This window comes from Triturus cristatus, chromosome 1_2 (assembly GCF_964204655.1).
Source record: "Triturus cristatus chromosome 1_2, aTriCri1.1, whole genome shotgun sequence".
NCBI classification, from domain to species: Eukaryota; Metazoa; Chordata; class Amphibia; order Caudata; family Salamandridae; genus Triturus; species Triturus cristatus.
The window spans coordinates 1,165,828,960-1,165,856,489 of NC_140580.1; the positions used below are offsets into that span (position 1 = coordinate 1,165,828,960).

At 44.8% G+C, this 27,530-nt stretch overlaps 1 protein-coding gene across 2 annotated transcripts in view; it reads right to left on the reverse strand.

The window, feature by feature from the left end:
* Window positions 1–27,530, reverse strand: part of USP20 (ubiquitin specific peptidase 20) — a 647,940-nt gene that overhangs the window by 317,370 nt on the left and 303,040 nt on the right. For both annotated transcript variants that reach the window (XM_085613993.1, XM_085613994.1), the window contains exons 14-16: window positions 15,509–15,603; window positions 14,498–14,531; window positions 13,666–13,711 (exon numbers count right to left, since the gene is read on the reverse strand). In XM_085613993.1, the coding sequence (XP_085470119.1) occupies window positions 13,666–13,711; window positions 14,498–14,531; window positions 15,509–15,603 (175 nt within the window). The remainder of the gene's footprint in view (window positions 1–13,665; window positions 13,712–14,497; window positions 14,532–15,508; window positions 15,604–27,530) is intronic.

The following is a 27,530-nucleotide window of genomic DNA, read 5'->3' on the forward strand; positions in this document are numbered from 1 at the left end:
GAGAGCCGAGATAGGAAAGCCCCAATGGATGCCCGTGTGGCAGATTTCCGTTTACATCTGTGCCTAAGGGTGGAAGGGCCGGGCTATTATGGAATATAAACCATGCCACGCCCCTGCACAGGGTTCTTAATGAGTGCAAAGGACGTTATTTAATACTGGAGTTGTCGTGTAAAAACGTACGGCGGGGAGGATGCTAATGAAGCGCCTCGATATCGTAGGACTCGGTCAGGAAGGGTTGTAGTATGATTTTTAAATCTGATTGGCTGAAATTGAATAAGCAGCAGGTCAGCATCTACTGTAGTTCTGTTATTTTGATTGAATCGGCAGCGAGGAGTCAGAACGGAAATGGATTGCCTTAAACACCAGGAAGTGAATACGTGTGGTGCACCGTGCTGTGTGCACTAGAATGCTGACTGCGTTTTGAGCTGCGCAAATCCGATTGGCTGAAATTAAATAAGCAGCAGGTCAGCGTGTACTGTTGTTCCAATATTCCGATTGAATCAGCAGCGAGGAGTCGGAGTAGAAATGGATTGCCTTAAACACCATAAAGTGAATATGTGTGGTGCACAAGAATGCTGACCGCTTTTTGAGAGTTGCGCAGCCCGACACTCAACAACAGAGGGGAAAAAAAAGTTTTCAAACGCAAAACAAAAAAAAAAACAAAAAAAAAAAAAGCATTGGCCGCGCGGCCGTAAAAGTAACGGCCGCGTGGCCCTGAAAGCGAAAGTAATCGCGATCAAAGCAAAAGTGATTGCGATCGCGAGGACGGGACGCGCTGTGTGTTAAGCGTTAGGCCAGCGAGGTCTGGCAGCCCTTTGGAAACCCGTATACTAAATGTCGAGCAACAGCGCATGCGCTGTTCTAGGCTCGACCTACAAAGGACCAAACTTAGAAAACAACCAATCAGATGATACCACCCTTTAGAACCTTTCTGAGAGAAGCTCTAGTCCCTTAGATGTTCTTAAGCACAATGTGTACAAAAAGAAGAAACTGAGAGACAATGATGAGCCTTTCTAGGGGAGGTGGGTGGTTCGCATGTGAATCTATGAAAGATTCCAATACTGGGGAACTACAGTTACAGGTAAGTAACGTATTTTCTTATTCCAGTAATGGAACTTTAATAGATTCACATGCTTGAATCAGAGTAAATAGCAGTAATCAGCACATTTCGCCATGTCATATGAAATACATACAAACATATAAACACACACACACACGCAAATAATATGTAACTATGTTTTGCGTATACAGAATAGTAAATGACAACACCTTATACAGGAAAAGCAAATGTGCATCAACAAGGACGGTGGGTAGTAAGGAAAGGCTCACCTTCATTGAAACCGAGGTCTTAGCACCGCTTGACCCACTGCAGCGTCTTTCATGACCTAAGAGTCCAAGCAGTAACGCTTAGTAAATGTGTGTGGCGCTTTCCAGGTTGCTGCCCTACAGAGGTTTGTGAGGAACACTCCTGCAAACAGAGCCATAGATGTAGACATTCCTCTAGTAGAATGAGCGCATACCTTGGAGGGCAGCGGCTGGCCTGCTTGCTGATTGCAGTACAGGATTGCACTAGATCTCCATCTAGAGATACTCTGTTTCGTCAGAGGGAAACCCTTCCTAGGGTCATTATAAGCTACGAACAATTGATTGAACTTGCGGAAGGATTTGGTTCTGTCTAGACAGAACTTTAGGCAGCGTTTTGTATCCAAAAAGTGCAAGGCATGTTCAGCCGCCGTCTGAGGATTTGGGAAAAAAGACTTTAGCACAATTGGTTAATTAAGATGAAAGTCCGAAGGAACTTTAGGAATAAACTTAGGACTGGTCAGTAAAATTACTCTATCATGTTTAAACTGCAAGAATGGTTCTTGGATTGTGAAAGCTTGGAGTTCACCAATTCTCCTCGCAGAAGTAAGGGCCAGGAGGACAGTGATTTTCCAGGAGAAGAACGTTGAATCAGCTCTATGTATAGGTTCAAAAGGGTGCTTCATTAGATGTCAAGCATTGTGTTGAGCTGCCATGTTGGACGAGGAATTCTCACAGGAGGAAAGGTCCTGAAGAGTCCTTTAATGAATTGCTTTATCAGTCTGCTAGAACATAAAGATGGGCTATCAGGTGATCTCCGGAAACGGGAGATAGCCGCTAAGTGCACTTTTATAGTAGCATGAGCCAAACCGGTCTGTGCCAGGTGGAGGCGATATGGCAAAATCTCCTCTGGAGATGACCGTAGAGGGTGCACACTAGCTGATTTACACCAAATACAGAATCTTTTCCACTCTGAAACGCATGTTTTGTTGGTACTGTCCGCTCGGGCCCGAGACAGGACCTCTCTGCATTCTTGTGGGATGTTCAGGTCTCGAAACTCCTGGGACTCAGGAGCCGAGCGGAAAATATCAGAGAACCTGGGTCTGGATGTCAAATTTATCCCCAGTTCATGGTTAAGAGAGACGGAGCAGGCTTGAGAGGTATCGGAGGATGCAGAGACAGAAGATGGAGTTCTGTATACCAATCTTGTCAAGGCCACGCTGGCGCTATTAAGATGATTTTGCAGGGTTCCTTTTTTATCTTCTTTTTCACCCTCGATAGGAGAGGAATGGGAGGAAAAGCGTAGGCAAATACGCCTGACCATGCTATTGAAAAGGCATTTCCCCATGATCCCTGTTGGGGATGCCAGCTTGCGAAGTACTGGCATTTGGCATTGTCGAAAGTGGCAAACAGGTCTATAACTGGCTTGCCCCAGTGGGAGAAAATTAAATTGAGTGTCTTTTGGGTTTTTTTCCTGGCGAGGACGGCCAGAAGGTAGTATCAAAGGCCATGGAGGTGTCCAAGGAAACAATGACGGCCTCTTCCTCAATGGTATTGACTCTACCCAGCACACCATGGACCCTCCGCAGATTTAGGGCCGTATTTCAGTGGGGCATGAAGCCCAATTGATCTGGATGTACCAGGCTACTGATCACGTGACGCGTGGCGATTGAGAGCGTTTTAATCCAATTCCCACTCGTGGCAGGTCGTTTGCAATCTGATTAGTGAGTCTGCTATGGTGTTCTGCTTTCCTGGTACGTACTCCGCTTTCAGAGAGACTTTGTGCCGAATTGCCCAGTCTCTGATCAAATGATCTTCTTGAGACAGAGGAAGAGATCGTGTTCCTCCTCGTTTGTTTAAGTAATGCAGTGCTGTAGTATTGTCCGTCCTGACAAGCACCAAGGAATTCTTTATTCTGGGCAGGAAGGCTTGTAGAGCAAGGAACATCGCTCTTAGTTCTAGGAGATTTATATGTAGGTTCCATTGAGGGGATGGCCACTTGCCGCTGACACAAAGTTCTTGTAGGAAGAATCCCCAACCCTCCAGAGAAGCGTCCAATGTTACCACTAGGGGAGAATCTTGCTGCAGGAATGGTAATCCTTGTGACAGATGACAAGACTGTGTCCACCAAAATAGTGAGGTGACCATTGGAGGAGTTACTTGAATTAAGTCGTCTACTGTTCCGTTGACCTGTACCCATTGGCTGTTCAGAGCTTCCTGAAGAGGACGCATGTGCAGACGGCAGTGTGGGATGAGAAGAATATAAGAGGACATCATGCCCAGGAGAGATTTGTAAAGGTGTACAGAAAGAAACTTTCTTCTTTGTATGCGGCCCACTAAAGTTTGAAGCTTGTGTTGTCTTTCCCATGTGGAAAAGAAGTGTCCAGAATGGCCCCCAGAAGGGAAATGCTATTTACCCAGTATGCATCTGTTCTTGGCATGTGGAGCTGTAGAATCTCATGCTTGTGCATATATCGCAATCTAGTGTTGGGCCCGGATGTTTGCACTTTGTTTTTCTTCGAAAAAGTCTTTGTAGTCACGAGATAGGTGAGTCCTCCTTTCGGTGATAGTGCACATGGTCATCAACTCCATCTTCAGAATGTTTTCCCTCAGAGGGTGAGAGAATGGAGTAGTAGCAAAGAATAGAGATAACCATGTGTATGTATGAATAGTAACAGAAGAACTACAGCAGCTACAGGTACCCGGGGAGGTGGGTGGGCGCATGAGACTCTACAGCTCTACATGCCAAGAACAGATGCATACTAGGTAAATAGCATTTTCCGCTCGAGGCATGTGAGCTGTAGCTCACATGCTTATGCATAGACTATACAGCAGTCTCCCCTTAGCGGTGGCTATCCTGCGGCTGATGGAGTTGTCGGAAACAGTGTTCTAAGTACTGCTTGGCCCACATTAGCTTGTTGTCTGGCTAACACATCTACACAATAATGCTTGGTAACAGTGTGTGGTGTGGACCATGTTGCAGCTTTGCATATGTCAGTAATAGGGATGTTCCCTAAGAAAGCCATAGTAGCCCCTAGCTTACGAGTGGAATGTGCTCTAGGGGGTATTGTTAGATTCCTTTTGGCTTTTGCATAGCAAATTTAAATGCATTTAATAATCCACCTAGCAATACCGGATTTGGATATAGGATTGCCCTTGTGAGGTGGTCCAAAAGCGACAAAGAGTTGTTTGGTCTTAGAAAAAGATTTCGATCTTTCAGTGTAATACAACAGCGCTCTCCTAACATTCAATTTATTTAGAACTCGTCCTGCAACAGAATCCGGTTGAGGGCAAAAACTCAACCGACTGATTTTTGTGAAATGCAGATACTACCTTAGGTAGGAATTTGGGATTGGTACGAAGAACCACTTTATCTCTGTGTAGCTGGAAAAAAGGTTCTTCTATGGTTAGTGCCTGAAGTTCACCCACTCTCCTTAATGAAGTGATTGCAATGAGGAAAGCTGTTTTTCAAATAAGGAATTGTAGTTCACATTTGTGCATGGGTTCAAATGGTGGGCCCATTAACCTTGTGAGGACTATATTAAGATTCCAGACCGGGGCAGGAGGAAGTCTTGGTGGTATCACTCTTTTTAGTCCTTCCATAAATGCTTTAATTACAGGCACTCTAAAGAGGCTGCAATTGCAGTGAGATGCAGTCTGATGGATGTATGGGCCAATGATGACTGCTGAAAATGTAAGAGGTAACAGATAATGTTTTGTATGGAAGCATAAAGAGGGTTGATCCTATTGTTATTGCAATAGATCACAGATCGTTTTCATTTGGGTGAGTAACAGGATCTTGTGGTGTGTGTCCCCTCCGTTTCTGTATGTAATACATAGCTGTCATGTTGTCAATTCGAACCAAGACAATTTTGCCAGACAGGTGATCTTGAAAGGCTTTGAGAGCTAGAAAAATTGGCATTAACTCCAAATGATTGATGTGGAGCAACCTTTGCTGTTGGGTCCACAGACCTTGCACTGTGTGTTGTTGGAGATGAGCTCCCCAGACAGTTAGGGATGCGTCCACTGTTAATATTGACTGTGGAACTGGGTCTATGAACGGACATCCTTTTGACAAATTTGTGTGTTCCACTACTGCAGAGAGCGATGAGTATGGCCGCTTACCAACACTAGATCTGTTAATAGACCTGGTGACTGGTTCCACTGACTGGCTAAGCATTCCTGAAGTGGACGCATGTGCAACCTGGCATGGGGAACGATCATGATGCAAGACACCATCATCCCCAACAGCTGCATAAAAACTCGAACTGGAAGTGACTGATTGGCTTGAAACTGGAGAATTAATGGCTGAATGTTTCGAATTCTGTCTGCGTTGGGAAACGCCAGAGCCCTTTGAGTATCTAAGGTGGCTCCTAGGTAGTTCTGAGTTTTGGCTGGCTGAAGATGTGATTTTAACACATTGACTGTAAACCCCAGTTGGTGAGGTAACTGAATGGTTTCGGAAGTGTGCTTTCAGTATTGTTGATACATGCCGACTTTGATGAGCCAATCGTCCAGGTATAGGAAGACATGAATGCTTTGTCTTCTTAGATGAGCAGCTACTACCGCCAGACACTTTGTGAAGACTCTGGGGGCAGTGGTGACTCCGAATGGGAGTACCTTGAATTGGTAATGTTGACCTGCTACCACAAACCTGAGAAATTTGCGGTGAGCTGGGTGGATTGGAATATGAAAGTATGTGTCCTTTAAGGCTAGAGTAGACAGAAAGTCATCTTTTTGCAAAAGAGGTAGTACCTGTTGAAGTGTTACCATGTGGAAATGGTCTAATTGTATGTAAAAATGTAGTTGTCTGACATCTAATATTGGTCTGAGAGAGACGTCCTTTCTGGGAATTAGGAAGTAAAAGGAATACACGCCAGACCCTTGATGTTTTGGTGGTACAGGCTCTATGGCTCCTTTTCCAAGAAGGGATTGTACCTCTTGTTTGAGGATGTGTAGGTGATCCTGTGAAAGTTTGCGTTACTTTGTAGGAATGTTTGGAGGAGTGTTGATTAACTCGAGGCAGTAACCAGAATGGATAATTTGGAGAACCCACTTGTCTGTTGTTACTCACTGCCACTTTGGTAGAAATTGTGACAGTCTTCCCCCCCGCAGGCGTTAAGTGGTCGGGGGGAACTGTGGGCAAGTCACTGTTTTGTATTAGAGGGGTAGGTGTGTGTGCTGGAACCTCTACCTGTGCCCTTGTTTCCTCTATAACCACCCCTGAAGTAAGTCTTGGAACCTGAGGGTTGGTTATTGCCCTTATATGTGGATGCAGCGTCCGAGGACATGGTTTTGGTCCCTCCTCGATAAAATGAGCATCGAAAATAACCATGGCCTTGTTGAGACTGAAGGGCTCCCATTGATTTAGCCACTTATGTATCTTTCGTCATCTTCTCAAGTGAAGAATCTACCGCCGGACAAAATAGGTGTTCTTTATCGTATGGTGTGTTTAATATTGAGATTTGAATCTCCGTTTTAAATTCAGATATATGTAGCCAGGCGTGCCTTCTTAAAAGGACACTAGTGTTCACCGCTCTGGCCGACGTATCAGCTGCATCTAGGGAGCACCCAATTTGATTGTTGGAAATGAGTTGCCCCTTACGCACCAGGACTTGCGCTTTAGATTTATGTTCTTGGGGTAAAAATTGGATAAGTTGTTGCATTTCGTCCCAATGCGCACATTCTTATCTGGCTAGCAGCGCCTGTGTGTTAGATATGCGTCAGAAGTTAGCGGCCTGGGAGGCTATTCTCTTCCCTGAAGCATCCTGAAGCTTTGACTCTTTATCTGGGGGTGGGGGGGTCTCCAGTAGTCTGGGAGTTTGCCCTCTTGCGTGCATTAGAAACAACTAATGAGTCTAGGGGTAATTGTCCTCTTACGTAGACTGGATCAGATGGTGCAGGTTTGTATTTTTTATCCACCCTGGGGGTAAGGATACGTGCCCTGACGGGATCCTTAAATATATCGTCTACATGTCTGGTCATTTCTTTCAGCATGGGCAACATATGTGTGGATTTTTGTGTATTATTTAATGTTTGATAGAGGAAATCCTCTTCAAGGAATTCTTTATGCAGCTGGACCCCATGATAATTAGCAGCCCTGCCTAGCAATTCAATATATCCTACACCTTCATCTGGTGGGGAGGGCCTGGTAGGGTATAGGTCAGGGTCATTGTCTGTGGGTGAGTCAGTGTTATAGTCATCCACTCATCTATAGGTGCAGGTTGATTGTCTTCATTATCATCATCCCCGTCCCCATCACCCTGTTCGTCAGGTATATATGGTGGTGGGTGCTCAGGTGAAGTGGGCACAGACAGAGGCTGAGGTAAAGGCGGAAGAGGAGGGTAGGGATTTGTCCCAACAGTTCTCTTCTTTAATGGAATAGACCATTCCTCTGCAGTAGTAGCCCCTCTTTTTAAAGTCACTTTGGTAGTAATGTGGCCAGTTTTTGGTTGTATGACCCCGAGACTATGCTTCTTAGGTGACTTTGGTGTATCAGTCTGTTTCGGTGCCAACATTTTCGGTGCCCATGCTTTTGGGCCGGTGTTTTCAGCTTCGATTTGGTTTTCGGTGCCGAGTGGTGATGATCGGAGCCAGACTTGGTCTTTGATCCCGAAGGCTTTGGCTTGGTGCCCGACTTGGAATGGGGCTTTTTGGAGCCAGAGGGCTTTTGGGTAGGCTTCGGTGCCAAGCGAGAAGGTGGAGCCTCGGAAGCTTGGTCTCGGTGCCGACCGGGGCCCGAGGGCGCGGGTTGATCTGGAGCCTTCTTTTAAGCAAGTTTACTTGGGAGTCGGGCAAAGAGGAGACTGTACTTACAGTACGCTGTCCATGCGGGATGTCGTCATCGTGGTCCGAGTCCTCCTCTGAAATGGAAATGGGATCCTGCTCTTCCTCAGCCCCGATTGGGTCGCCAGCTTCTTAGTCAGATTCAGGTCCGAAGAGGTCCGGAATGGAGTCTCTGCATTAGCCCGAAGGTCGCGAAGTGTCTTCTTAAAATGGAAAGCCTTACATGTGTCGCAGTCCTGTTCTTTGTGTTCTGGTGACATACACAGGTTGCACACTTCGCGTGAGTCGGTGCGTGGGTATTTCACGTAGCACCGAGGGCAGTATTTAAAGAGAGTTAGTTCCATCTACTGAAAGTCAGATGGAGGCGGTTAGGCCCGATGGCCTTCCACAAGCTTTCCAATCGAAAGAGGGTTTTTCCGAAACAAACATGATACGCTAAGAATGGAGTACGTGATCGGAAACAAAACCGTGGAGGGCGAGTCGTCTATGCACTGAGGGAAACCGAAGGATCGGTGCCAAAGCGGAGCGCAGCGAGTAACATCCAAACCCGATGGCGGAAAAAAACAATCTGAAGATGGAGTCGAAGACCATGCGCACTATCACCGAAAGGAGGGGTCACCTACCTTGTGACTCCAAAGACTTCTTCGAAGAAACCCAAAGTGCAAACATCCGGGCCCAACACTAGATAGCGATATATGCACAAGCATGTGATCTACAGCTCACATGTCTCGAACATGTTATTCGCCGAGTAGGTTGAAGGACTGAATTTAAAGGGAGACCCAGTCGACTGAAGAGGCGTAGACAGGCTTTGGTAGATGTTTTGCGGCTTTGTTTGTAGGAGCCTTGGCTAGTCAGTCGTCGAGGTAAGGAAACATTTGGTGATGTTGCCTGAGATACGCTGCTACTGGCGCTAGACATTTTGTAAAAATGCGAGGGGCTGACTTGTGCTCAAAAGGCAACACTCGAAACTGGTAACGCCTGCAACCCACTATGAATCTTAGAAACATTTTGTGTTTCTTGTGAATGGGAATGTGGAAATATGCATTTCTGTAGGTCTAAGGACACCATGTAGTCGTTTCCATTGAGAAACACATCCTGGATGGCAATCATACAGAATAACTTTCTTGAGGAATTTCTTTAGATTTTTCAAATCTAGAATTGGTTTCCACTTCTTTGACTTCTTGTGAACGAAGGAGAACCGGGAATAAAATCCTTTTTTCCTTTGATGAAACAGAACGCTTTCCTTCGCTCCATTTTGAATTATGGTGACGATCTCTAATTTCAGTCGGTGCAAATATTTGTGAACAAGGCTGAGGAGGGGCCAGAGGTGGCGGCTGTAGGAATTCCAGAGAATGACCAAATTGTACCAGTTCTAAGGCCAAACGATTTGTCGTAATCTTTTTCCAATTTTGTAGATAGTGGGACATCTTGCCTCCTACCTTGGAAGGGGGCGGAAGAGTAGCAGCCACCAGTAGTGAGAGGTCATTGACGACGGTTAGTATACTTCTGTCGTCCTGCTTTCCCTCAAAAGGAAGATTGTTGTAGGCAGCTCCAGGCGGTTGCAGCTGGGCAAACTGTGGTCTGTATTGTTGGCTGGAAGAGGTATAAGCTGGATACTGGTACTGTTGGTAGCCTCTCCTGTAAGATGACTGGCTCTTATCCCGAGCACCACAAAAGGGCATGTTTTATACTGGAGAGTGCCAAGAGCTTTAGCAGTATATGTATCTTTCTTCTTCATTTATATGCTTCCCAAAAAGCTCCTCTATGTCATAGGGCACATCAACAATTTTGGTTTGAAACACTGGTCGGAGTGTTGTGGCCTTCAGCCATCCCTGGCGTCTTAAAACTGCAGCCCCGGCCAGTCGGTAGAAGCCAGTGGAAGCGATGTCCATTGCACAATCGATTATCCCAGAGGTGGAGCGCTCGCCTCCCAGCTCTATTTTCTTTGCCTCATCTTTGACATCCGATGGGAGATTGTTGATATAAGAAGCAAAATCCGACCACATTTGTCTGTTGCAACGACCTAATAAAGCCAGGGAATGACATGCCCTGACCGTTAAATCAGAGATAGTTAAAAACCGTTTGCCAATGTTGTACAGTCTTCTACCCTCCTTGTCTGGGGGTGCTCATAATAGTGCTTAAGGGTTTTCAGATCTGTGATGTGCCGCTTAAGATATCACTGAATCAGGTCTTGGATGACCTGTGAGAAAAGCAGGTGCATCATCAGAAGCCTTATATTTTGTATCAAGTCTTGGTAAGACTGGTAGCACAGTCACTGGATTCCACATTATTTTTACTCCTTGATCCCTATTATAGTCAATAATGGGCATTGACCCGATTACTTTCCTGAAAGGCTCATTGAACTCATAAAGGAAACAATCCTGTTGATGCACAGGCATCGGAAGTTCAAAACACCTGGCTGCTCTCTCTAAGAGGTTATCGAAACCTCCAATGTCTTCTGGAGGTGAATCAGTTTGTGGCGGAGATGGAGACGCTGGTGGTGGAATAATATAATCATCCCACTTGTCATGTTGTTGCTGTTGTTCTTGTATTTCCCCTTTCTCCTGTTCTTTCTGCTCTTTATCAAAGAATGATAGTTTTTGCACAGGCACTTGTGACTGAGGAGAAGGTGGGGATTGACGTTTTACCATAGGAAGTGGTGGTGGTGCTGGAGACTGAGTTGATGAAGGAAATCTCTTTCTATAATGCGCTAGCATGAATTGCAGATCTGTAACAAGGGTGGAAGGAAGGGATACCATGTCTTGTTGGGGTTGCTGCTGATGGCGTTTGTCAGAATAGTAAGACTTCTGACCATAGTACTCCTGTTCATCAGAGTCCTCTTGGTACTTTGCATTGAGCTCTGACGGACTTTGTGCTGCTCCAAAGAGGCTGTCCTCGTCAGAATAATCCTTATCATCTAGGAGGTGTGTTGGTAACAAGGGCTGGACTCTGCTTGGTGATGTCAAGGAAGGTGTTAGCTTCTCCCGTTGAAATTTTGGATGAAAAATCAATTTTCCTGTTTTTTGATGGTGGGGTCGTCAACGGGGTTGTCGTCGCCAGAATATTCGCCTTAGATGATGAGCTGTCGACAGAGGTAAGCCGGCATCGACGATGACAGCGTCACATCCATAGATACAGGAAACCTGGCTTGTCGACAATGAAGTCGTCGACGATGAGATCGCCACCAATGACACTGTTACACAGTGGCGACGGTGGTCATCGACGATGTTATTACAATAGTACTTAGAGAAGATGTCTTCGTTGTCAGGGCTTCCGTCGACGAGCTGTCCGTCGGCGGGGCCGAGGTAGGTTTCTTGAAAGTATGTTTAACCTTCAAAGGTTCAGTAGAAGGGTCTGAAGGCTTTTTCTTGGAGGATTTTTGGACAGAAACTGAAGTCTTAACATGTTGTGAAGGAGGCAACTTGGGAGATGGGTCCTGCCTTCCAGTAGCCTCTGAAGACATTTTGTGCGTCTTCTTTGGAGGTTGCAGGGAGGAGTGACCTGGAGAGTACTCCAGTGGTCTTTTTTGAGGCGTTTTAGAGGAGGACCTTGGGGAAACATCACTCTCCTCATCAGGAACAGGATCATCTCTGTCTTTAAGCCTCTGTAGCCATAGTAAAAGCCTCCCCTCATGATCTTTCAAAGTCTTTGAAGAAAACATGCAACATAACCTACAGTCCTTAGGTTTATGGTCTGGATAGAGACAAAAAAGGCAGTCCTTATGGAGTTCGTCGACATGCAGTCGATTTCTTTCTGCAGGTGCCACAGGGCCTGAAAAGTTCCTTCATGGAGGTGTCAGTTTATTCCACCTAAGAACAGATATTAGAATCTGTAAAATATGTAAATATATGAAAAAAAACTGAAGAAAAGGTGATTCCAAAAAGCTGAGGAAAAAACTGAGTAGAGCTCAGTGAAGACTCCCTAGCACAAGGTGCGGTAGAAAATCTGAGGGACTAGAGCTTCTCACAGGAAGACTCTACAGGGTGGCATCATCTGATTCTTTGCTTTCTAAGTTTGATCCTTTTTAAATAAGGACTTGGATATGTTACCAAATAGTGAGGCCTTAGGCCTTTACATTCTATGTCTATTGTAACTTTACTTTTTTTAAATATACACCGGGGACTCCCATCTTGACGACGGGGAATGATTCAAGCATGTAAATCTATGAAAGTTCCAAAACTGGAGTAATCTACAACTCTTTCTTGCTAAAACTGTTATCCCAGACTGAAACTAACCAATCACCCATTCATGTATTACGCGGAGCATTTCCTAGAAACCAGGGGAATCTGTTGGGGATGGTCTTGGCCCAGTCAATAAAATCCCTTGGCCTAGGTAGAACCAGCATTTTTTGTGCCTGGCAAAGAAGAGGACAAGGTAAAGATGTACTCACTGCTCTTTCACGAATAATTAAAATCTTTCAAGAAAGCTTGTATTATAGGTGGCTCTGGCCTATTGCGAGCGCCCCCAAGTAGCATAAAGGCGAGCCCCCACGAACACGTATCTTTGAATTTTCCTACACTAGCTGCCTTCAATCCTTGAAGGTAATTATCTTCTCCTTTCAGAGCTCAAAGGATGTAACCTGGAAAGCAACAGTTCTTGCGGCTCGAGACACCAGTGGTACAACCACAATACCAATTAAGGATCCTGGCCCTTAAATGCTGATTATCACAGGGCACAAAGAATAGGCCTCGGACAAATAACTTCCCCTGAACTTTTGATGCTGTGACACCTTGAGATAGAAGGACCTTAGCTCTTCCCAGAAGAATCTGTATATGCCCTCACATGAACTCTCCCTGTCATTCTAATTCCTATATAACATCTCATAATATAGGTCATACTTCTTCACGGTGTGAGAGTGTGGAAGGCAAACCATACAAACGGTCTACTTCCATCAAAGACTTCTCCCAGCTACCAAATGGACATTAGATCTGGCACAACGGTCCAAAAGGCAACCATGGACAGGAATTCTGCATGTCTGCATTGTAGAATAAAACAAACTCTGTAACGTGAGAAAAAAAGACTCGCTGACAGATGTCTTTAGACATCCAGTGAAATAAGAGGAATACACAAAAATAAAAGGCATGGCTGAGTACAGGAATTCCTACCCCACAGAACAAAATAATCCACCACACTATGAAACCATCATATTTGAGTGTTCTGCAGTGGTCGCAATGAAAAACTTAAGGTACTAACTCACCAGATGAAACAACAACAAAACTACATACATGACAGGTACTGTTGAAGCTAGTGACTTGCAGCTCACTGCCCAAGTACAGCCATGAAACTGACAAATGCGAATGCTACATTTGTACAAGTAAGATGCGTACACAGATGCACATATGTGACCAAAACGGAAAGAGTACAAGAGGCCAATTACAACAGAAGCTACACCTTAAGACCCCCAAAGATCTCTTCACCCCTAGCTCCACCTCATTCTCTCAAAGGGAGGAAGCCAGTCAGTGACAACAAGCAGTGGGCCTACTTGGCGGATGTGCTCTCGTCGTCTAGTGAACAACTATGGTCAAACCAATGAAAGAGGTGGACAAAAAGGGGATTGTTAAGGAAAAGGTTACATACCTCAGGCAACCGGAGAACTTTACAGTACTTCACTCCATTCCGCAACCTGCAAGCAAAGGCAGACATTAGAGCTCAGCGTTCAGCAGAGCACAAGAGGTAACCATCTCAGCAAACAGAGCTAAGCACCCAGCCCAGGAAGAGGAGGCCCCATCCTCACCCCTCAGAGCTTAATAGAGAGGGAGGCAGGATCCCACCATCACAAATCAGAACTCGGCTCCCAGGTGACAGAGGACACCCCTCTACAAGCAGTCACAACCAAGGCAGGAGACAGCAACATATTTATCAATACCTCACATGAGAGGAGAAATGAAATGCTGACACTCGTGAAAGCCTAGCCTCCCAGAGGTAAAAGAGGGTGTGAGGTGACATCCACCTTAACTGACCTCCGCAACAGAAAGATAGGTACAGCACCCACTCACAAGAGGGCCAAAGGTGGCAGCTATCGATAAAAGGTCAGTACCCAGCTGAGGGTGGGAGACCTCTAGGGTGATAACCTCACTTCAGATCAATATGGACACTGTCTATTGTCCTGAACCTTTCACCTATAAATCACTGATTTCAGGTGTTAGTTCAATGGAAGTAAACCAGTCCACAGCACGCAGGATGCATGAGGCTATCACAGAAATGTCCAGGACTGGAAAGAGCGTCATTTATGACCTGCAGGGAGGCGTCCATCCTACAGAGCACACATCTATTACAACTCAGAATATGGACATTAATCATGTCTGCAGTGAGGAGTTAGGGAAAAGAAACTGTTCACATTGCATATGCAGACAAGAATAGGTACCACATACATCAGAGAGTAAACTACTGAAACAGGAAGTCCACTTACTTCTTACAGCGTTCACAGCTGTACATGTTATCCCCTGCAAGCAGAGAAAGAAGTGATGAGATGGAGACCATAAACACACATGTGACCCACATCACAAGGTATTTCCACTTAAAACAACCTTTAGGGGAAAAATAGGAAATTAAAACACAGACCTTTGAATTATATGCTGAAAAGGACACCAGCACTCTGAAATTTCAGAAGGCCTATTTGAAGGAGCCTCCCTGCCCCAATTGGTTCCATTTGTGTACAAGATCAAAGGCTCTGTCCTCCATAGGGTGAGCTAGGGACACGGAGAGGCAGAGGTCAGGAAACTGCCTCTTCCAGGGCCATGATGTTTGCAGTTTAAGGCAGAAATTCCCCAGTGCTAGGGCTATCTTCTTGATTTGTGGCCACAACAAAAGTAGGCCCCTTGCCGGAGAGAGTAAGTGTGTGTGCTTGTCTGGGTCTGTCTGACAAGAAAGAAAAAGAGGCGAGCACATCTCCATACACAGGGCTGTATCCTTGTTTATGCACACGTATTTAGCAGCAATATTCAGCCTAGGTCAAATGTCTAATCTTGAGTGAACATCAACAGCATTAACCTGACTTACCTTCCCCAGACTCATCTCTACCATTGTTTGATACTTCTGTTAAACCGTGTTTGAATTTTTGCTTTCTATTTACTTGTTATCTCGTTTTATGGTCCTGCTGAAACTGTACTGGCCCCTCTGATCGGGCTTACTCTCCTCTCCTTTGACCTAGTTGTTCCCCCCCTCGGTTTGTCCGCGTGATTATTTTACAACCGTATTTGTTTCATTGTGTTTTATTCTTGCTTTCGCCACTCTGTACCGCGCACTGATACCCGTAAGGGTCATGTTCGCGCTTTATAAGACTTTTCAAATAAATAAATAAATGTGCGAGGCCAATTTCTTTTCCCGATGAGTGAGCAGTTAGGGCTCTGTCTATGCAAAGAAATCTAAGTGCCTGTTTAACATTCACACATTCAGAAAGGCATCAGCCATTCAGCCTCACCTTTTAACTCATCAGCAGCAAAAAAGGCAGCAAGACAGTCCTCTAGCGTCACCATTGGACCCCAGAACCAGCTGGGGATGCAGGATACAACAAACCTGAAAAAGGTACAAAGCATTGTAAGAAGAAGAGAGAGAACGATTAATCAGGTGGAAGGCAGAAGTACCTTTAAGTAGTTCTGGAGAGCAGGGGCAGGGAGCAGCTAATAAGGACAGAACTGTCAAAGACTGCAGAGTATGCCATTTGACGCAGCCAAAACCCACAGCACAGAATGACTTTGCCCAGCAGAGATTTAGTCAAAAGAAAAGAGTGAGACTTGCCTTGGAGTCCTTAAAATGTGCTAACTACTTAGAAGAAACCAAAGTTACTTACCTTTAACTCCAGTTCTTCAGCACTTGTATATTTCATAGATTCACAGGCTTAAATATTTCCTGTCCTCAGGCAGGGAACCCTCTGTAACGAATGTTCAATACCAGTGTACCTGTACACAACAACATTGGAAATGCCATACACAACACATAGCCCAGCCCAGCCCAACTCCTTATATGACATGCACTCTAGATACTTCGAAGAATAGGAACCCATAACACCCCCTCAGAGCCCCAACAGCCAGGTGTTTGTAAGTTCCTAAGACAATGGAAATGAATGTATATGAGCCTCATTTTATATGAGGAGAGGAGGGAGGGTTGCATGTGAATTTATACAAGTTTCCAATGCTGTAGAATCAGAGTTACAGGTGAGTATTTTATTATTTAGCTCAGGGTCTATCATAGCCTTACATTCTTAAATATAGACTTCAAAAGCAGTAAAAACATTATGTTGGAGCACAATGAGGAAGGTAGGAACAAGGCTCAACTTATACAAACAGATAGCACAATACTGCATGTTCCAATGTCATTTCTGTCTTTCACTTGTCTCAATGTAGTGATGTTTGGCAAATACGTTTGTTGACTTCTATTTCACAGCATTTATATATGATTCTAAACTTCATACCAGCAAACAGAGCCAGCATAACTGGCATTGGTCTAAAAAGACTCTGCCGCTGATAGATCAGTTAATCGTCTGATAAGGAACATAAGACACAAAACAATTAATTTTGCAAATTCTTGTTTTGGTGAGGGACTATCATTAAGTATATTACAAAAGGTTACAAATAATTCTTCAGTCTTGCGAAAAAATTTAAATCCACAGAGGATAACAATTTAAGCATCTCTTGACATCTTAAGAATGTAATGATCTCTCAGCCATCGGAAAAAAGGCTGGTGTAGGACTTGTGGGCGGAGGTCCCATTTGCAGCGTTGTTGATAAGTCCTTGTGAGCAGGTCTGTAAAGTCATCATCCAAGCAAATGCTGTATCAAGAGTGTGTGATAGATGTATTAAAGATCTTACATAGGAGCGAGGCACATCCGAATTATTATTATCAATATTTTCAGTACCTTTAAATTGTGGTACTGTACATCACAGGCAAATTATTTTTTTTATGTTTTTTGCCTTCACAATAGATTTATATATCTACTATAGATAGACAGACAAATCAATATTAAAAACATTAAGCTTAAAGTGGCGGTATAGAGTTGAACTGAGATTATAACTCAAGTTTGGAATCCTATAAATCAATGAAATTCGCCAGTGATAGATTAGTGAACTAAATATAACTTGAGTCCCCGTAATGCACTGCTTATACCACACATATTACATAATTCAAGACATGTTAAATGATATGAGAAGCTCTGTGCCCAAAACCCCGCGAGCGCCCAACCTCTGGACTGAGCCTCGAGTCCTGTAAACATATTCGCCATGTTGAGGCCAGCCAATCAAGATTCGTCCCATCCACTTTGAACAGGCCAGTCAGAGCAGAACGGTCCAGATATCGCTAACTTTATACCAGCCTCTTCATGACCAACCAAAAACCTTTTTAAACGTTAATTTCCCCAAAACGGCTGAACAGATTTACACAAAATAACAAAAAACACGCTTTGAGTAAAGGAGTAACTTTTTGTCAAATTTGGTTTAACTCTGTTCTCAACCGTTTGTTCTGGATCAGACAGCAAACTTCTGTATGGGAATTTAATTTGGAAAATGTAATCATTTTCTTGATAACCCGCCTCACCCAACCCACCTTCCCACTCTCCACTTTCCCGGATCATCATAAACCTTTCCATGAAGGAGCCAAAGCGGATGAACCTTTGTTCTGGAAAGTTTTGTGTATGTTTGTCAAACATTGCCAAACAAAACAAGCATTGGCATAGCCAATAGGTCTCGCCTTTGGGACCTTATAAGTATTTAGCCATGCAACAGTTGCATAACTAAATACTTATGAGGTCCCAAAAGCGAGACCTATTGGCTATGCCAAGCGGCCGTGTGACCGTGAAAGTGAAAGTAATCGTGGTAAAGCGAGGCGTGCGCGTCCGCGCTCATGCACTGTAGCTCTAGGCAGGCTGGTAGCACTTTTTGGAGCCCTCTCAATAAGTCTCGCCAGACCAGCGCATGCGCTGGGTCAGGCGAGACCTAAAAAACTCTAGCTATAATTACACTACAGTGATGGGCACTGGGTATTACAAACATCATGTATGGGTTGAAATATATAAAACGCATACAAGCACACACATTATGGCTCTTAAACAGGGGTTCTATATATAATTTATTATTCACCCCTCACGACGAGTCACACAATAATACCCTGCCACGGCTTCTTTATTGCATTTTTTAGATCCTGGTCGTGCCCCTTGAACAGACAGGGGTACCACAAAAGTATTTTATTTTCAATGTTGTGGTGGGGGGGCTGGGGGACACAGGAAATAAAAACAGCAAGTCTCCTCGGTGATTAAATCCATGGCCCCAGGAAAACTTACAATATGTTTTTAAAGTACTCCTAGCTGGAGCTCTAGGCACTTCAGCTGGACTAAAGAGCCCCCTGTGGTTGGTTTTGTAGCTCGATTTTTTTTTTTTTTTTTAAAGGCTCCAAAATGTTTTAAACAATAAAACTTTATTAAACTCTTTATTCAAATCACTTTTATAAAACATTGCACTTTGTGAATTAATAAAAATATATATCTGATTGGAATTATTGGTCGTTTTCATTTTACAAAGACAATAGCTGTGCTTTACACATGTTTATTTGCTGACCCCCTTCATAAAGCCAATAGGCCCACTCTTTATAGTTTGGTGTTCTAACCCTTTGACAAACTCAGTAGGTCTGCCTTACTTAAAATGATATATTGTAACATCACATAGTCAGTCAATAAACATAGTGATCCACCCACAGATGTATAAGTAAGTCAAAATTTCCCCAGATAAAGTGTAGACCCCCACAATGGTGGAAAGTACACATTAGTTGTTTTAATACCCCTCACACACCAAAAGGGCCCTTGGTGTCATGCTTCATCATAGGGGTCTTCCCGCCCCTCTACGGGACGGGGCGTGCTACGACCTACGTGTACGTGGGAGCACTGGTTTTGTGAGACAACTATGTGTTTTAGTAGGGTGTGAGAGGAAGGGTCGGGGGTGAATTGAGAAAGTGAGATAAAAAATACCTGGCTCGTCGGTCTAAAAGATTTTAATATACCTATGAGCTGGTATTAATAAAAAGTGGGGGGAGGAGGTGTGTATGCCTCAATGAGCTGTGCCTCCTATGTCTGCCGACATGTTTCGAAGCTCCCCAAGCTTCTTCTTCAGGACCATAAGGATCCCTCCCTAAACTCACAGTGCTGTGTAATAACGTGAATAAAGTGTAGTGTAAAAGAAAAAAAGTTTTTTATATAAAGAATGTATATATTGCCTCAATGGGTCTTCACGGCCAATATACCTGGAAAAAAACACATAAATGGGGAAAGAATAAAGACATTTGTCCTCTGCTTAGATGCAAGTACCATCGTGAGCATTCAGTGACCTGAAAAAAAGTGATAGAATAATCTACTTTTATCTTTAGTCAGCTTGCGTGACGTGTCTCAGTGCGACGTGGGGCAAGCAGTAGTGCATTGATAGCCACAATACACAACAAAAACACACATAAAACATAAAACACACACTCTAAAAAATCTAGAACAATACACCAATATTCTGTCCAATATCTCTATGATGGCTCTTAGTTTGTGGTAGGACAAAAAAGGGGTAGACATACTTGATTCCTGTAATATCAACAGCGTCATGAGCCTAATGCACGGGTCATAGGAGTGCCTGATAGGCTATCTGAGAAAAGAAAGTGGACGAAGTACTTGCCTCTGGATTTGATCAAAAAGTTGTAAGTCAAAGTTCCCATGGTTACGAGGTTTTCTATCTCGGCTGTGCCGTACTTACAACTCCCGGGTTCGCTGCCCTCCTAAATACGACCTCACCGTGTGGCTCCGTAGGACAAGTGAGTCCATGGTGAAGGTCCGTTTAAATGCCGTGTAGAACCGGTATCGTTAATTGATACTGGCGCGAAAGGAAGTTAGGGTTACGCTCATTCTGCCAGTGATGACCCGGAACCGGAAGTGTCCGGGTTCGCGTGTGGGAGATAAATAAATAAAGTGAACATATGGGAAAAGCCCATTGCGGGGAGGTGCCATACTCATATGTATGACAATTAAGAAAAAGGACTCTTGTCACCCCAATCGATGTAACCATGAACGACAGAACCGGAAATAATATGGTTTTGTCGATCGGCGAGTAAAGTGAGAAATACCCCAATGAGGTATGGAAGGATATATTTATCCTGGGTCAGAGACAAAGTTCTAGTAAGTAACGCTATACATGGGTATTGAAATTACGTGGATTAGCCCACAATGGGAAGCGGAGGAGGAGTGAAAATGTAGGGGCCATACAATATGGTATAATTACAAATTACCAGATTCATGATGGGAAACAAAAAGAAATATGTATTCTAGATGTTTCCAAGGAAAGGATAGCTTGCTCCGTAGGAAGAGGGGGTTTATTGCGGGTGTGCAAGGTAGCGCCCAAAACAAAAAAATTTTTGTAATGACAGGAGCATGTATTCCCCGGATTACATTATAGGGATAATTTTTGAGGAGAAAGATTGCGATGGTTTGAGCCAGGGAGCTAGTTTATACAAAAGCTCAGATTGTCAAGATAGAAGGATGACAGAGGCTCGCAATCCTACTAGATTACTAATGTCTTTTTTCAAAACTGAACAAAAAAGATTTATCTGCGTAGGGAAGTCATTGGTAAATGCCTACCCAAAGTTGGTTCAATGGAGCGTTTTACTTCAAGAAGTATATATGCGAGCATATGGACTAATGTTCTCATAATTTACACAGTAGGTCGGCCTTTTGAATGATATAGTGTTATTCCAATTACACAAAAATTTCTAATGTTCATCGATGGAATTGGTTCCATGGGATCTCATCGTTAAGTCCCAGGATGTGTGTTCCCAAACGGAACACCCAACGTTGTTCCTTCTCGAAAAGGCCGTTTTCTCCTTCCAGTCGCTCTATCACTGTCCATTTTAGATCTTCCACTCCGTGTGTTGTGGTTAGGTAGTGGTTGGACATCTTTGTTCTGCTTCTACCACATCTAATGTTACTTCGATGTTCCCCAATGCGTACTTTCACCGCTCTGGTCGTCATACCTACATATTCTAGCCCACAGGGGCAGGTGATTAGGTATATTACATTTCTGCTGTTACAGTTGGTGAAACTCCTCTGGTCCCATTCGCTGCCATTCCTGAACTTGATGTGTGCACTCTTGTTTGTAAGATGGCATGTACTGCAATTACCGCATGGGTAATGTCCCTGTACAGGGGGTAGTGTGCATTCAGATACGGTCCTTTGTATTCGCCTTGGTCTTGTCCAGACGAGCATATCTCTCAAGTTTTTACCCCTCCTGTGCGCGAACATTGGTTTTGTGATGTTGAGATCGCAACTGTTCAGGAGACGCCAGTGTTTATGCACTATTTTTGTGATCTGGTTGGAGTGAGTGTTATACGTGGTAACACATATAGGTCTTTCTTCAGGGGTGGTTCCCACCTTGTCCTCCAAAAGGGCTTCCCTATTGTTGTTTTTTGCCCTCTTCAATGCTTTGTCAACTACTTTATTAGGGTAGTTGCGTTGTATTAACTTGCTACGCAAATCAGTGGCCTGTTGTTTGAAATCTCGTAGTTCGGTACAGTTCCTCCGCAAGCGGAGGAATTGTCCGTAAGGTAGATTCTCCCTCAGATGTCGGGGGTGAAAACTGTTAAATAATAGCAGACAGTTTTTGGCTGTTACTTTGAAGTGTGTGGTTGTCTTCAGTATGCCATCTTCCGGGTAGATGTTCAAATCTAGAAACACCAGGTTCTCATTAGATAATGTGTGTGTGAATCTGAGGAAAGTATTCTGTTGGTTGAGCCAAACTAAAAAAGATTCGGCTGAGACACTGTCACCTTCCCATATTACCAGAACATCGTCGATGTATCTCTTCCAAACCTTGATGTGGTGCAGGAAAGGGTTGATGTTATCCAGAATCTTATTTGTTTCCAGGTGGTGGACATAGAGGCCTGCCAGACTTGGAGCAAATGTGCTTCCCATGCTGGTACCGTGTCGTTGTTCATAGAAAGTGTTGGCATACATAAAAAATGTTTTGGTGAGTGCCAGTGAGATACATTCCAACACTACACTACGAGGTGTCTGGTAGTCCCAACTCATGGTGAAAAGGACTTCCTCGATGATGGCCATGGTTTCATCGTGAGGGAGACTTGTGTACAAACTTTCCACATCAAGTCCCATGAGGAGGTTCTTTGTGGGGTCGAACTCGATATCCTTCAGTAGTTGTAACACTGCCTTGGTGTCACGCAAGTAGGTACTAGTCGCCTGTACCAAGGGACGAAGGAATGCGTCCGCAAACTTTGAGAGAGGTTCCAAGAGAGAATTGATTCCGGAAACTATAGGTCGCCTGGGGGGTGATCAAGATTTTTGTGGATCTTTGGGATAGTATAGAAATAGGGGATCCTCGGGCATTTGTTGATCAGGAATTCCGCCTCTTTCTTGGATACCCAGTTGTGGGTCACTGCCTCTTCCACCATAGACGTAATTCTGACCCTAATGGATTCTGTGGGGCCATCATGCAGGATGCCGTAGTTCCTATGGTCTTCTAGAAGTTTTCTGCATTCATTGTCGTAATTTTCTGCTGACTGAAGTACGATGGCTCCTCCCTTATCCGCAGGTTTAATTACGATATCTTGGTTCATGGATAGTTGATGTATTGCCTCTTTCTCTTCCTTTGATGTATTCTGGAAGGTTGTATAGTTAGTTGTTAAACCCTGGATTTCTCCCATCACTGCCTTCTCAAAGGCCAGGAGTTCAACAGGGAGTGAAGAGTCAGGAGGGACGAAGGTGGATTTATTACGTAATCCTGTGTCATTGCCATCAATCTCTACGGGTTGGTTTTTGAAGAATGCCTTCAGTTTCAATTTCCGAATGAATTCGGTCATTTCTGAGCAGGCTTTGAATTTATCAAAACGATTCGTGGGTACAAAACCCAGTCCTTTTTCTAGGACCTTTTTCTGGGTTGATGTTAATGTCAGGTTGGTCAAATTCACCACTAAGCTCACTTCCGGCTGGTCGATGGTAGTGATGGCGCGCTGCTGGTCATGCTTCTGGTTGATACTCGAGGGGTCTCGACTTCTGGCGTGGACCAATGGACGTTGTGAGTTCCTCTGTTCCGGCCTCTTCGTGGTCCTTGACGTGCCCCTAAAAAAGGCAGTGGAGGTTGATAGTTATAATCATATTCCTGTGGGGGTGGTATCCAGTGGGGGAACGGTCCCCCCCATCATCGGTTGAGGTCCGTACATAAAGGGGGGATATTGAGGTGGTCCTTGATAGCCATTCCAGCCTCTCCCTCTTGGGTAAAAAGGTCGCTGGTTTTGGTTATCCCTTCCCCTGTTGTAACGTCTACCGCTTCCCCTGCTTGAGTTAGAATTGTCAGAGCCGGTATCGGAGGTATCACCGTCAGAATTATAGTCCTGATTTTTTGCAACGTAGTCGTCACGCGTGTAAGGGTACACCTGTTCATGGCTGAAGCGTGATGTATCCTTCTTCAGCTTATTGTATTTGCTCTGTTTCAGAGTCATCTCAAATTCAGTAATCTCTTGATTCAATTCCTCCAGCCGTTTCTTGAGGATACTTGGAGAAATATAAGCTTTTAGTCGTACTTCCAAATTTTGAATATCAATTTTAAGTTCTTGAGTGAGTCTTGTGGCTGTTTTTATAATGAGGACCAACCAATCCCGGGTACAATGCCACGAGATTAGTGACCAATCGCGTTTGAAAACTTTGTCATGTTGGAAAATGTATGGTTCGTTGCGGACTATTAGACCCTGGGGGGCCGCATTTGCTCGTAAATACTCCGTCATTAATAAGCCATGAAGAGCGGTTTTTATTTGGGTCTTTCTTAGATTGGCTAACTCATCCCAGTCTGCATTGTTAGGACCGGGGTCGGTGTAGTCAGCCATGAGCAACTGGTGCCAGCCCCTTCACCCAGCCTTCCGACACCCCACCAGTGGGGGGTTGGGCACTGCACCTGGCCGCAGACCATGCATGGGGTTGGATGCAGGGTCTAGCCACATGGTGCAGGTTGGGGTTGGAGTTATGTATGGTAGTAAGATATTAATAAAAAACAACTATACATATATAAGGGTGGAGGCACAGCTGGATGGCATGGCTTGACATCTTTGGGAGGGGGTCTGGCTGGTCTATAAGGTTGATGGGCACCCGGTGGCGGAGCGAGACCCTAGGAGGTATTTGATTTTTAGAAACTTTTTTTCCAGGTCTAGACTGTGTAGCGTACAGGGGTAGGAAGGGATTTTTAGGGTTCAAGGCAAGATGTTGGGTGGGTGATAGGAGGGAGTGGGGTCTGCCTTACGACCTCGAGCCACCACTTATCGGAGGTGATCTCTTAACTGGGGAGGAAACCCTTTAGCTCCCGAGACAAGTGGTATGTGATCAGGGGGACTGATGGCAAGACCTTGTTTCAGTCGCAGCCGGCATGACTTGCGGGTGGGGGTGGGCGGATGGCAGGGGGAGGTCAGAGAGGTTGTGGTCGGAGAGGTCAGGTGGGGGAGGCAGGAGGGTCAGGTGGGTGGGGCAGAGGTTGTCGGGAGGGTGGGGCAGTCGAGCAGGGATGGGGGCATCATGCAGGGGTAATTTAATTAAAATCGATATATTTATCATTAAACGTACCTACCTGCCCACCGGGTCCTGCACTTTGTATGCTCTCCTGGAACAGGAGGCAAAAAAAGGCAGCCAGACTCCTTCCATCCCCTAAGCCAATCACACTGCTGCAAACAGCGTTGTGATTGATCGGGACCCCGTTCACCCAGCCACTTATAGGGAGGCCATTTTCTCCATGTAGGCTGCATTGCAGCCTGCATGGAGAAGGGTAGAGTGCGCATGACTGGTTTGGGCGGCCCCAAACAGTCATTGTGCACTCGGGAGTGGGCAGGCACACCACTCCTCCCCTACTCTGCTCTCAGAGCAGCCCCACCCACCTGAAACCAAACATAAAATGGTAATAACGGAAAGGTATTACCATTTATGTTACTGCTTCTCGCACTGCGAGAAGCAGTGGAGCTACGCTCCTCCGCCCTAGTGGAGGAGCCGTCCCTGCCTTGTTCGAAGGTAGAGGTATCCCTGTTGGAGCCACATCTACCTTTGCCCTAGTTGTTGTCCTCTGTATCTGCATCAAGTATAACCCTTGCCTGGCACAGTGGATAAGGAAAGACCCAGTTATGAGGGGATTGCGGTGGGCAGAGACATGGGAAGATCGTAACTCTCTGTATGTGGGAGAGGTGTGGTGCAGCGGTCAGGGCAGCTGACTTCGGTGCACCGGGTTCACGGTTCGATCCCCGGCTCCGGCGGCAGCTCAGCACCATGTGACTCTGGGCAATAGCTCACTTAATTTCCACGATGGCCCCCAGCGCCTTGAGACCCGTAAGGGTGAGTAGTTCGGCTTTACAAATACGGATTTCTTTATTATTTATATGCAGATATACTTCTCTACCTTGCGTCACCGAGAGCCTGCATAAACAGACCACTCCATATTTTTACAAACTTTGGTAAATACTCCGGATATACCATAAACTGGTTCAAATCAGTCTTTAATGTTTTGAGGAGCAATTTCTACCACCTGACTCGGGGGTACATACTAATGGAGGCGAAAGAAAGTTTTAAGTACATCGGCATATATGTCACCGAAGATCCAGAACAATACTATGAGCAGAACCTCTTACCCCCACTGCTGAGACTTAGGAGCGAGGTTCGTCACTGGAGGTCCCTCCCACTGTCACTGCTGGGGTGGGCTGCATTATTCAAAATGATGGCACTGCCCCGATTCTTATACATATTGCAAAACTCACCAGGACCAGTCCATGCAGACTATTTCGAAAGTATTGAAAGTGCACAGAGGGAACTAGTGTGGGAAGGAAAACCGCCACGGATAGCGATTCAGAAACTAATAAGGGGATGGTATGATGGCGGTATAGGACTCCCTGACATCAAGAGATATTACTGGGCAGCACACTTAGCACCTATTAATCAATGCATTTATAGATCCTACGATGACCCAGATTACAGAATGGGCAGATGATTTCTTCCAGATGGGACCTTACCCAAAGTGCTCAATGTTAAGTCATCAAGTACTAAATTACCGTACCAACCAAGCCTACAGTGAATAAAAGTATGGGATGGGAAAATAACGCAGGCCACTACCCTGTGGGATACAGAGGCGTTGGGCACCTTGAGAAACACAAAGGGCTTTGTTGGCTAGGACTTGATCCGGATCTCCCAGGTGGGTGACCAATGGAAAAAAGGCGCAGTGATCACCGTTGCACAGTTACAAACAGAATATGAATTGGCCAGGACAAAAACATTTCGATACTTGCAGGTACAACATGCGCTACAGGCGGCTATTCCAAAGGATCAAATGCTCCCCGAGGCCTCCCCACTAGAGGATAGGATTCTACAAGAATATATGCCCAAAAAGGCGATCTATAAGACATATCGAAAGTTGGTTAATAATATGCCTGACCCCTCTTACAACTCCATAAACACTGGGAGAGAGATATCACGGGGTTGGAAGACAACTGGCAGGAATCCCTTGCATCCCGTAAGGAGGTAGCAATCACATCAAGATTAAGATTAGTACAACTCAAGGTGCTACATAAAACGTATTTATCAAGTACAGCTTTAGTGAAAATGGGTTACAGGGATGACCCAGGGTGTGGTAGAGAGTCTGACCAAGAAGGAACATTTATTCATATCCTCTAGGAGTGAGTTCACATTCAACGCTATTGGACAGCAGTGACTCGGTGTATGACAAGTGGACTTGGGAAACATGAAGAAGGAACGCGTTACTTACCTGTAACTGCGGTTATCCAGTATTGGTATCTTTCATAGATTCACATGCCTGAATCATTCCCCGCCGTTGGGATGGGAGTACCCGGTACATAAATAAAGTAATGTCTCACTAGACATATAGAGTAATAGGCACAAGGCCTCACCGTAGTAACATATCCACGTCCTTTTGTAAAAAAAGACCAAACTTTGGAGAGTAACCAATCAGCTATCACCACCCTTTAGAACCTTCCTGGAAGGAGCTCTAGTCCCTCAGATTTTCGTAAGCACAGTGCTAAGTAGTTGTATCACTGAGAGACCCAAGAGAGTCCTTCCAGGGGAGGTGGGTGGGTTGCATTTGAATCTATGAAAGATACCAATACTGGATAACCGCAGTTACAGGTAAGTAACGTGTTCCTTATCCAGTATTAGGGTATCTTTCATAGATTCACATGCTGAATGAGAATAGTAAGCAATGAGAAGCACATTTCTAAAGGTACAGTATATAAATATTCACCAGATAACAACATATCAATGTGAACATAGAAAGTACCAAAAAGCAATGACAGAGCAGAGGCATAAAACACAATAGAGAAATGTGCGTATAGAAGAAAGGATGGTGGGATGAAAGGAAGGGTTAACATCTAATGAAATAGATGACGGAGCACCGCTTGACCCGCTGTAGCGTCTTTCATGAGTTCCGTATCCAGGCAGTAATGCT